The sequence below is a fragment of the Onychomys torridus genome, chromosome 16 (genome assembly GCF_903995425.1).
Source record: "Onychomys torridus chromosome 16, mOncTor1.1, whole genome shotgun sequence".
Classification (NCBI taxonomy): domain Eukaryota; kingdom Metazoa; phylum Chordata; class Mammalia; order Rodentia; family Cricetidae; genus Onychomys; species Onychomys torridus.
In genome coordinates, this window is record NC_050458.1 from 10,626,413 (window position 1) to 10,639,030 (window position 12,618).

General features: G+C 37.2%; 1 protein-coding gene across 1 annotated transcript in view; it reads left to right on the plus strand.

Annotated features, from left to right (window-relative positions):
* Window positions 1-691: 691 nt before the first annotated feature.
* The window catches only part of Emc2 (ER membrane protein complex subunit 2), a 33,337-nt gene continuing 21,410 nt past the window's right edge, over window positions 692-12,618 (plus strand). The window contains exons 1-5 of the mRNA XM_036208728.1: window positions 692-780; window positions 7,399-7,512; window positions 8,626-8,690; window positions 9,083-9,168; window positions 10,956-11,013. Coding sequence (XP_036064621.1) covers window positions 696-780; window positions 7,399-7,512; window positions 8,626-8,690; window positions 9,083-9,168; window positions 10,956-11,013 — 408 coding nt within the window. The 5' untranslated portion in view covers window positions 692-695. The remainder of the gene's footprint in view (window positions 781-7,398; window positions 7,513-8,625; window positions 8,691-9,082; window positions 9,169-10,955; window positions 11,014-12,618) is intronic.

A 12,618-nucleotide genomic window follows, 5' to 3' on the forward strand; every position in this document is an offset into this window, starting at 1 on the left:
TCTTTGTAAGTACGTAAACATTGGATGCTCTTATGGAAACTCCAATCTAGAATTGTGGCTGAAAGGATAAAGAAATTAAATACTATGGATGCAGGTCTGCATCAGGGCCTTCTTATGAACATAGAATTCCTTGGACCCGAGGACAGAAAGTGCAAATGGAGACTGCCACATTAGCCTTCAAATCGTTCATAAAACTTTGTTGTTGTTCTGTTTAGTTGAATATTAAAAGCCCTTAGAAAGCCAGACGCATCATGTATGGAGGAAAGTTGGGAGTGGGGCAAATGTTTGACTAGAATGTTGTTTTAGGGGTCTCTGAAGAATAGAATGAATACATCTATGTAAAGAAAAAACAGGGAATAGCGAGCACTAAAGACGTCACATTTGTTAAAATCTCGGCAAAAAAAAAAAAAAAAAAAAAAAAAAAAAAAAGTTACCTCAGGCCAAACCAGCTCCACACCGCATAGGACCTCGACGGTTCTCAGCAGCTCACTCACCTCCCTGCTGGTACCGCCCTCCGGCCCCTCCCCCCACTTCACTCCGGCCCCGCCCCTCGAGTCCTGCCACTCTTGCCGCTTTGGCTCCGCCCTCTCCCCCTGAGTGACGTACAAATGCGCGTTAGATCCCGCCCACTCTCATCTGTCGACCAATAAAACATGGCTTCGTCATGTGCCCCCGCCCGGTCGCTGGTGACGTCTATGTCTCCCCGCCCTCTCTCCCGGCCACCCCTGGGTTCTAGGAAGATGGCGAAGGTTACAGAGCGTTATGATGTGACTTGGGAAGGTAATTTCGGGCGGGGAGGATGCAAGAAGACCCAATGCCCTGGGAAATGGTTCAGAAGTCCCCAGTTTCCCGGGAGAGGTTCGTGCTCCGCTGTGTCCTCCGCAGGGCAGCTCTCCCTGAACGGGCCAAACCGAGTGGAGACTGAGGCGGGTTCCTTCGTGGGCCCCAGTTCTGCCTGTCATCTTCTGTTCAGGAGGCAAGCGGGACACGAGGCAGAGACTGTCACACTTCATGTGGGTTCTGGGAGGCGTGGAGGAGGCGGAATCAATGTGTTCAAGCTTGAAAGCCAAGAGATAAATAAGTCCAGTGAAGCCTGTGTTAATTATTTGGAAGGGTTGTAGTGTGTAGAAAAGGTGTGTGGAAGAGCTATAAACAATTACGATCCTTCCATATGCAGTTTCTGTTTATTTTATTTTCTTTTTTCTTTTTTCAGAACCGGGTCTCGAACCTACTCAAACTACACACAACATAGCTAACTACTTATTTTCTGCCAATAATGCCTCCCCCCCCCCCCCCCCGAAGGGAAATGTAACTGGTTAATTTGCGGGCATGTGTTCATATGTCATGGTCTTTTCGTATCTGGTTTATCAGGAATGGAGAATCTTTAAATAAAACATCCAAATCTTGGATCAGTTCTGTGTGGGCTGTTACCTCTCTCAAAAACGATGGTGGGAGTCATGCTTAAGAGAATAAATGAGTTTTGTTGAAGCATGGAATTTGTGTTCATGGACAGTACACGTTCCCAGCAGTTAGCACAGTGCAGTGTACTTCAGTGGCTAATTTGCCCATTGAATGCCTTCATGGGATCTTTAGCATGTAGAGTGAAATTTGCATTTATTGTTTGATCAGGAATAACTATCAAATATTATAAGGGGCAAAAGTTTATTATATTGAATAAAAATCATAAGTTTTTGTATGTGTCAAGTAAGGTGCAGCCCCAATCCTCATAGAGCTTACAGTTTAATGGAGCAACAAACCTACCGTTTTTAAAAGGTTTGTGTCAGCATGTACGCTTAACGGTACCGTAGATATGTGAGTGGGTGTTTTTTTCCCCAATGCTTTTAAAAATGTTTTAAATATTTCATGATTTTTCTAAAGTGGTATTATAAAGGTTTGTGAAGGATAGCTTTTAAAAGCTGTTAGCATGTGTACAATCAAAGGACCAGTAGGTTTGTCATTACCAGCAAGCAGAATGATTGTAAGTACCTTGGTACTGTCCTGTGGGCATTCTAAAGTGTAGTGCTGGAACTAGATTTGGAATAGTTTCTGCTGTACACATTTGTTGCACAGCAAATGAAGAAATCATGTTAAAGTGATTGGTAAACACAACACGAGGAATAAGTTTGTGCTGTTGGTTAATAGTATTAAGTCAAGTCACACTGCTGAAGGATCTGACTCTTGGTGGCGTCTAGCCTGTTCCAACTCTGTGAGCTGACTCTGCTTGTCTTTACTAAGTTGCCTGATTTGCCATGCTCTTGTGTTGGGGGTAGGCACATGCAGTTCCTCCCACTAAATGTTCTCCCTTCACAGTCTCACGCCTCCTTTCTTTAAACTTCAATCTCTCAGAATTGTGCTCAGATGTTACATCCTGCAGGACTTTTACACATACAGCCTTTCACCACTGCTACCATATTTACACAAGAAAGAAATAAAAACAAGAAAATAAAAAACCCAAGCAACAGAATCGAACACAACCTGCTCTTGGATCATGTGCTTTCTTACTATTAAAGGACTTACTAGCTTGTATTACTTTAGGATTTTTTTTCTGTAATTAGAATATGAGGAACTAGGCCTACTCTGTTCACTGTTATGTAATTAGTGCTTGACACATGGGAGGAACTTGATTTATTGATTGAGCTGTTGAGAGTGTTCATAATCCACACTAATAAGTTGTCTGTGACTTTTCTAGCTTTCTGGCCATTTATTATCTTAGGTGAACTTAGTCATCCCAGTGACTAGAACACAGTTTCCTTATTTTTTCAAGTGAAGGCTTAAATTTCCTGAGAACCTCTATTTTATGAGGGTTTTAAGAAGAAAACTATTCTAAGCTCTTATTTCAGAGACTTGTGAGAAAGATTTTTGAGATGTAGGTGGTTGATGGGGACTCTCAGAGATGGTGTTTTGTTTAGATCCGGTGGACAGTGTTGACTGTATCCTTAGGAATTCCATTAGCATCATAAACTGGTCCAAAGAGCACTATAGAGTTTGTGTGCATGTGCTTGTGTATGTTCTGTGCATGTGCATGAGAGTGCGGGTGTGCATAGACATAGAGACGCCAGAAGAGGAAATTACATGTCTTGATATATCCCTCTCTACCTTATTTATTTGAAACAGGGTCTCTCACTGAACCCAAAGCTCTGCTAGTGACAGCAAGTCCTGCTGATCTCTCTTTGCTCTATCCAGTGGTGGGATTGCAGCCAACCAGGGCTTTTTATGTGGTGTTAGCAAATCGACTCAGGTTCTTGTGCTTGCAAAGGGAAGGCTCTTACCTAGCAAGAGCTCCTAGTCGCTGAACATCTTCCCAGCCCCTGTAATTCGTGTTAACAGGAAAATTTATCACCTGTGTATAAAAGATTGTAGTCAGTCTAACAGTTTTCTAAGTCTCAAGTAGATGCTATAAAAGAATAGAATGGAAGTTCATTTTGTGAGCCAGTTGAAAGTATTTGATAGGTAGAATATTTAAAAATTTGGAAGTAAGAAAGGGAAGTTACACTGTAAGGAGAGTACTCTAGTGTCTTGAAGATGTATTTTTATGCAGAGCTAGATAGAATGCCTTGTGCAGTGCCAAGCATACAGTAGATATGAAGTGAGTTTTTAAAAATAAAGGGGAAAATTTTGTTACTATTCTTCATTCCCACTTCCTGGTTTTTTTTCTTTATCTCATTAAGAAACCACAGCTTTGAGATTTTATGGATGTGATTTCCCTGCCATGTTATATCTAGAAGACACAGTCACATAGCTGACTTTCTGATCTCTGACTCTCAGTCTTTTTGCCCCCCTTTTCTGGGATGTAGGTGAGCCTTAGGTGTAGGGACTGTTTTGTAGATGTGTTAACTGGTGTTACAGTTTAGTTTCTGTGCCTTACTTTTCCTTTAAGGTGCTAGGAAGACCTTGTGGCAGTTCACATGTTTATATGTTATACATCTTTGTTATGCTTGCTGTTACAGATCACTCCCTCTATGCAAGATTGTGATTTTTTAAAATCTTTTTATATGTATGTGTATATGTGATATTGGTGTGCATGTAGATGCCATAAGTTTCTGCCAGGTGTTTTGTCTATTGATTTCTACCCAATTTTTAAAGACAGTTTCTCTCACACATCTTGAAGTCACAGATTGGCTAGATAGATTGGCCAGTGGACCTCCAGTATCCACCTGTCTCTATATCCCATTACTGAGACTAAGGGAGGGTGTTGCAATGTCCAGCTTTTTCAAGGGTTCTAGGGATTGGTACTAAGGTCTTTATTCTTTTGTAACAAGCACTCTACTAGCAGAGTCATCTCTGTCCCAGCCCCTTGCCTTAGTAGCTTTCTTCCAGGTTCACTTCACACTTTTCATACTGCTCTTTTGATGGGGCCTCTATGTCCATTTGCTTTCAAATGGTGGAACACACTAGATTGATTTCACATCTCGCTAGTGCATTGCAGTATGTGGTTGGAAGAACACTTCTACTGAAGTTTAAATAAATAGAAATAAATTCTTTTTCCCCCTTTAGATTTAGTACCCAGCCCGTCCCTTAAGTCCCCTGGTAATGGCAATTTTTGTTATCCTGTATCTGACTTTATGATGCAAATTTTTGGGACAGAATAATTTATAAAAGGTATATTCATATACGTGAACCTGTAAGTGGTTTTGTACAAAAGAAGCAAGAGGAGGAAGCAGGCTGTTCCCTCATTTTTCAAGGTCCAGGTGTCTTAGCACAATGAGTCTTTAGGGAGAGATGAACAGGCTAGCCCCTTTATAACCTCTCATATTGATATTAATCCCAGTGCATAGACAGTAGTTAATAGCATGTACAGGAAAGGGGTGAGTAGTTTACATATATGATATAGAATAAAATGACTTTGGCTTTGAGAAACATGTCATCTTTGGGGGACTGCCTAAAATGAAAAGTATAATCAAGGAAGGATTACTCCCAAAACTTTATTTCTAGACAGAAGTTTTCCCTATTACAGTAAACGTAACTGAACATTTTGTAGAATTTTACATTTAGTAGAATGTTTTATGTAAATTACTTAATATTAGGAGCCCTAAACTTGGACCACATAAATGGGGGCAATGTATATATGAAGTTGGATGAAAGACTATAGTGATGCCTCTGAGGAATTCACGAGTGCATGACCTCTTAACAGTAAGCAAAATCAGCTTAAAAGCAAAGCAAGAGCCCCAAAACATAGCACTGTCCAAACATGTTGGTCTCTCAATTTTGCTTTATTTAAGTTGGATGAGAGACCTATAAAGCTTGTAATCCTGTGTATTTAGTAACCAAAGTAGTAGAAGTGTTAAATGGTAAGTTCCAAATCACTGTTTTTAGGTTGATGAGGCAGAGATAACAAGTCCTCTGACTAGACCACTTGCTGGTTCTGCTTCTTAGTGCCCAGGCGGCAGTGTCTTTTTTTCCAATGAAGAACCAGATAGTAAATATCTGTAGCTTTGTGTATTATTTGGCTCATATTGGCTATTCCTATAACATTGCAGCTAAGAAAAAAGCTATAGTTTCTTGGCTTACGAAATAATTGGATGCAAATTTTGGCCATGAGGTGGTAGTATCTTGACTCAGGTTTAAATTCTCTGATAAAACGCAAAGTAAAGAGCAAGCCAGAGATGCTGTAATTCGAATGAGATAATAGTGTTTGAAGTTATAAATGAATATAGAATGACTTAGGAGAGAAGCTTTAAAATCTGCTGATTCAGAGTCCATAAGAAAATTAGCAGCATGCATAAAAAACTGAACAAAATGTTAGTGACTGAAATAGTAGTAGCCATTTTTTTAAAGTTCATATTATACTAGGTCCTGTTTTCATCGCATACAACTAATTAATAATGTTCATTGCAATAGCCAAATTATACAAGTGTTATTTTTATATAGACAAGAACATTGAAGTGCAAAGTTTACTCAGCTAGTATCACGCAAATAGAAAGTGTCAGTGTTGAGACTTGAAGCCTAGCGGTTTGAGTATTACATTTCCAGTCTTGATCTTTGTGTACAGATTAAAAATAAGACAGCATGAATGTACTTAGCAGGATAGTTAGTCATACCTCAACTATGTGTCTTAGTTCAGGCCAATATAACAAATACACCACTGTGGATGTCTTAAACTAGAAATTGTTTCTGTATATTGCTGGAGGCTAGGAAATGGAGAGAGATAGATAGGTCCTGGCAGATTCAGTGTCTAGTGAGGATTAGACAACTAATGGCAGAAGCTGAGGAAAGGCAAACCTATCTTCTTGTGAGGGTACTGATTTTCTCCCAAAGACCCATCACCGCTTTGAGTCTTAGGATTTTTAAAAAATTTGAAGAGTCATAAACACTTAGCCATAATATTATGTAAATGGAACCAGATTAGATATGCTTCTAAAATATTTTGGTTTTGTTTTTATTATAGTTAGTTCTTAACACTCTATTCTGGGCTTTTAGTTTTATTTATTTATTTTTAATGGGATTTTTGTTTTGTTTTAAAGAAAACAGATTTTTTTTTTTTTTTTTTTAAATTGGCTTGTTGTTCTGGTAAAGGCATTCTGGCTCTCCACTACCAAGGGAAGGCCAAAAGTTTGTGAATAGACAAGACTTAAGGGGTGAAATTCCTTTTTCTTTAATAAGTCAGGAACCTCTTCTATCATAAATAGCTCCCTGTGATAACTAACACTCCTGCCAAATCTCTCCTGTGATAATGATCTTGATCTGTTCATTAGGACAGAGCCCTAAGATCTAATACCCACATAAAAATGTTCTGCCCCAATCTGGTTTATTGGGAAGCAGATTTCCAACCCAGAGAGACATTTAAACCACAGCAGAGTTCTGTATTCTAGAATTTCCTGTTGTATTGTAATTTGCAAAGTTGTTCTCCATTTTATGTTAGTTACTTAATCATACTGATGTTATAGTATTTCCTAAGTTCAATCAAAGGTTTCTTTTGTTGTAATTGATTTCTTGTTTACTTCCTTGCATGGCAGGATACTATTAAGGAAATCAGTTGTGAATATCCCTTTGTTGGTAGTCCAATATGATAGTCTTGAAAAATTTTTGTATCCATGAGTAAATTGCAGAAATATGTTGAATCTTTTGAGATGTCTCTATATATAATTGTATGCCCACCGCCTTTTTTTTTTTTTTTTTTAAGAAAATAATCTCTGGCTTTTACAAAACTCTGCAAGTAGTGTATATTTCCCCTCACCCCTCCAATTAAGACCTACAGTTGCCTAAAGTGATACAGGGCCTTTGTAGTAGGCCATGGCATGGTGTTCATTATATTTAAAGATAGTTGAGATATTACAGATTTGCCTCTAAGTTAGAGTTCATTTCCTTATGTAAATAGATGATTTCATTTAGTCAATATTTTGAAATCTATCATATGTTCATATATGTGTATCTGTTAACTTCAATATTTATTTTTTTCAGAAATGCGAGATAAAATGAGAAAATGGAGAGAAGAAAACTCAAGAAATAGTGAACAAATTATGGAAGTTGGAGAAGAACTAATTAATGATTATGCTTCTAAGCTTGGGGATGACAGTAAGTTTTCACTTATTATGTATAGGCCTGGCATGTCTTATTTGTGATTCTTCATATTTAATGTGTTTTTATTAACCTTGTACCTATTAGCTATATCACTCCTTTGTTTCAGGAAATGTAATGAATGGTGCTTTAGTTTAAAGAAGATTTGTAATTGTTGATCAGTTACTTTTTCTATTTCTATGACATAGCAACATGACTTTGACAACTATTAGAGGAAAGAGTCTGTGCTGGGTAGTTTTATGTCATAGGACCTCAGTTGAGAAATTGCCTCCACCAGATTGGTCTCTTGGTCAGCCCTTGGTGCATTTTCTTGACTGACAACATGAATGGGAGGGCCCAGTTCACTACGGGCAGTCTGAGCTGAGCAGGCCACAAGAAGCAAGCCAATAAGCAGCACTCCTCCATTGCCTCTTCACTGATTCCTGCTCCATGTTCTTATGTTGAGTTCTTGTGCCGACTCTCTTGGATGATAGATTTCAAGCTATAAGAAGAAATAAACCCTTTCTTTTGGTGATGATGTTTCATTACAGCAGCAGAATACTTAAGACAATTTATTTGGAGTTATGGTTCCAGGAAGTTAGAGTCCATAATGGCAGGAGTAGGAAGATGAAGACTCATTTCTTGAACTACAGTCATGAAGGAGAAGCTTTGAAAGTTCAAATCCTGCCCCCAGAGATTTACTTCTCCAGCAAAGAGGTCTCTTAGATCTCCCCAAACAACTGGGACCAAGTCTTCAAGTTCCAGAGACTGTGGAGGACAGTCTTATGTAAACCACCACAGTATTGAAACCATTGAATAGGCACTTAGGTTTTAAAGGCTCAAAAAACTGATAAATGTTTAGCTACTGTATATTTTGTAATGGCATTCTGATCTGGTAAAAATGTATTTCATAGAGAATTTTAAAATTTAGTATGTGTTAAATATCAATTTTTTTGCTTCAGAAGATTTTATATTGCTGAATACATATAAAGATTCAGTCTTAAGTTTAGAAATAATTTTCAGTAAAAAGTCATATTCTCTAAAATTTTTGCAAATAGAAGAATTTAATTAATTTATGTTTAGGAAATCTCTATATTAATTCAGGGTTTTTTTTCCATCTCATATTTCTAGTTTGGATCATATATGAGCAGGTGATGATTGCAGCCCTAGACTATGGTCGGGATGACTTGGCATTGGTAAGTATTTAATTATATTTTACCCTATGTTTAATTTGCTTTATGAGTTATATATTAGTGTGTGGTTAAGGCTAACTATAGGAGATGTATTGAGTGCTTTCTATAACAAGTTTTGAATGCTTCTTCAACAGGAAGTACAGGGTTAGGGTTGTAACTGTGTAATCCAGTAGGATTCTTGGCTAGCTTGTAGAAGGTTCTGTATTTGCTCTTTAGCATCATGCACATAAAAGAAAACAACAAAATATTTTACCAATAAAACAGTAAATGAAACTAGATACTTTGGAGCACAATAGAAACTATTTAGACCATTTTTTTTTTTTTAAAGTAGGACATTTGTGTGATGTCATTACATTTGTCCAAGTCTTTTTTTGTTTAACCCATTGTGTTTTCAGTTTTGCCTTCAGGAATTAAGAAGACAGTTCCCTGGTAGTCACAGAGTTAAGCGGTTAACAGGCATGCGATTTGAAGCTATGGAAAGGTAAACATCCTGTGAACAATGTAATTTCACTTAAGCATGGCAGATATGGAAGCTGTGTCTACAGTACATCATTGATACAGAAGGGTTTTGTACTCCTGAGCTCTGTCTAATGTCAGGGTGTTTCTCAATACAAATCCCACCCATACTTCTAGGATATAGCACTTAACATGAAGTGGAACCCATTTGCCAGTTCTGGCTGTTGAAATTAGGTCATGCTCTACTAGAAGAACTGACTTCAGACCCCAGTTCTAGCATTTTCTAGTTTGGGACTTGACACATGAATATTAAATCTTTTCAACTTTATTCCTCAAAAATAAGGGTATTGCCCTCTTAGGGTTTGAGGAAAGCATACATATATTCATGCATACAGTATCAAAGTGCATGGAAGACATGATCATCATTTGGATCAAGGGTTTTCAATCTTTTAGAAAAACAACTCCTTTTCGAAAAATGCATGTAGCCCAGAAATTGAAGGAAGAGATGGTCTGTTTCATCTAAAGCATGAGTGGGGACACATTTGGACCTATGTTGACATGTCTAAAGTACATTGTAGGGAACTCCAGAATGCAGAGTTCATTGTGGCTAGAGTGTAAGGTGAGGTAGAGTTTTTGGCTAAGACTGAAGCTGGAGATAACAGGCAGATATGGTTATGTATCACTAATATGCCCTGCTCAGGGGTGTCAATGAAGATAGGAAGAAACCATTTTAAGTCATTTAAGGAAAATGAGAGCCTTTGGATTTATCTGTAAAAACATTCTATGTGACTATATAGTCTAATCAAGAACAATTTTGAGCTTCTTATACTATTATTGTAAGTTATAGCAAAACATAGAGGATGGATGAAAGGAATTAAGAGATAGAAAATAGACCATCAGTAATATTTTAGAAGTAAAGGAGAAAGGTCAAAAATGACTTAGTTTTCTGTCTTTTATGCTGAATTGTCATCGATCTAGGAAAACAAAACAACAAAACTGGGGATAGTAGGTTTGGGTTGGAATTGAGTTTGGTATAGCATCATGGATCTCAAACTGAATAAGCAGCAACTTGAATATGAATTCTTGAGAGAAGTATCCATGAGGCCCAGACGGAGATTACTATTCCCCTCTAGATTTGTCAGCTTGTATCGGTAGGACTGTGTCACCACTCTAGGAAGTGAGAATGTCATCCAGTGCTACCTGCTCAAGAGTTTTCAATGTGTTCTTCTTGGCACTTTAAATAATCTGGCCTGGGGTTTCCTAATCTTCAGAAACATAGAAATGAGTACTTGCATCTCTCATCTGTTTTACACTTGGTCCACTTTCCACATAGCCTTGAATATGTGTGTGTGTGGTGCTCACACACATTCAGTCTGCTAATACCGGTGTATCTGCAGTATCCGTGTCTGCTGTTGCATTTAAATCTTTTCCCTTTACTTCCCAAGATGTAACTGATGGCCTATTTGCTACCTTCAGTTTCTCATCCCTCCCATTTCCATGCACTCTGCTTGCAGTTTATAACTCTAATGCCTCAGTAGCAAAACTAAAAGGAAAAAAAGCTATTTTTTTTAACGTTGGTTGCTAGTTTTTACCTTTGTATTTAGATGAAATTAATGTTCTTGTAGAAAGGTTTTCTGTAAAGACTTTATGATTTTTGTTTTCTTAAAAATAGACTAAACGTTCACTGTCAAATGAAAATAGGAAAACTTGCATAGCAGTTATGAGTGAAGATGAAGCTCTATTTAATAGTTTTCTGGATTTATGACATTTTAAGGTCATAATTATTCTTAATATATCTTTCTCTTAAAATAGATATGATGATGCTATACAGCTGTATGATCGCATTTTGCAAGAAGATCCAACTAACACTGTAAGTTTGTACATTATCCTGAAAATGATTAAAAAAATAATGTAAGGGTAAAATGAATTAGTTGAGGAAATACTGAAAGAGTTTGCTACTTTTTCTTTTTTATAGTTTAGGTGAGCAGTGTTTTATTTTAAAGATATTTGATATTCTTCAATAAGATTTCACTTTTGTCTTATTTAGAAAATTACTTAAAACTTGGTGAGGGCATAAAAACCCAGCAAAGCTCTTTCCATGTTATGAAGCTTTATGAAGTACCCGTTCATTTAGTGTGTGTGGATATGTTTTAGTTATCCTGATTAAAAATGAAAGGCGTCATCTCAGTGATTATTAATGGAGTTATTGCAGCTATTTATTTCATTTCATTTTTGCCTTTTTCCTGTTTAATGCTTGAATTAAGATTACATTAAGATGTCAATAATTATTTGTTTTAAAAATCCCTAATTGTCTTTTTTAATGTGATGATGTTTAATGTAATATGGAGGCAGCATAGCTTGCCTCAGTCTTTCACTATATGGAAAGTTATAGGGGGTTAAAGACAACAGTCATCCTTACATCTTTCTATTTTGCAGTATACTTACAGCTGCAAAAAGAAAATGTTTTCAGAATTAAAAAATGTTTTAAAAATTGCTTTACTTTTATGGTATGGGTGTTTTGCCCACATGTAAGTCTGTGCACAACTTGTGTTCAGTGCCTGTGGAGGCCAGAAGAGAATGTTCTACCTTTGGAACTGGAATTAGAAGGTTGTGAGCCTCCATGTGATGCTGGGAATTGAAGCTGGGTCCTCTGGAAGAGAAACTAGTACTGTTAAAGGACTACACATTTTCTAGCCCCATTTTTGGAATTAAACAAACACCAGATTTTCTTTTTATGAAAGGAAAGATTGTTACATTTACACAAGGTAACAAAAGTTTTCTCCTTGGCAAGTATATCTTTCAATGTTGCCATTTAAAAAAAAAATCATGTGATGTATTTTTATAGATTTTATGATGCCAAAATATGTAATTGAACAACAGTGGCACTGGGCAGTGGTGGCACAGGCCTTCAATCCCAGCACTTGGGAGGTAAAGGAAGGCAGACTTCTGTGGATTAGAGGCCGGCCTGGTCTACAGAGTGAGTTCAGGACAGCAAAGGCTACACAGAGAAATCCTGCCTTGAAAAACCAAAAAAAAAAGAAAAGAAAAGATCAGTGGCAATTCATCTTAAAGAAATTATTGATATTAACATTGGAAATTATTTAACAATAAATAATTTAATAATAAATAACAGGAAGTATCTAATGGATTCCTAAAGCACATTTGTATAGGATTGGTCATAAACCCCATTTCTGCTCACTGCTTTTGCTGTCTGGTGATATAGGGTGTTACAGTAGCTGAAATGCCTCATGGATGCTAGATTCCTACTGTTAGTGTTATCGTAGGGAAATTTCCCATAGAGACTTTTAAGGAGTTTTGCTTTTTATTTGTTTTCGTTTTTTGTTATTTCCGATATTTGAGTGGAAACATTTCCCTTCTTGGTAATGGTTTTCAGAATATAGAAAGCTCTGGGAAAAGTTCAGATCACGATAAGTTTTCTCTTACAGAAAGCAAATTAAGAAATAATGTCTATCAG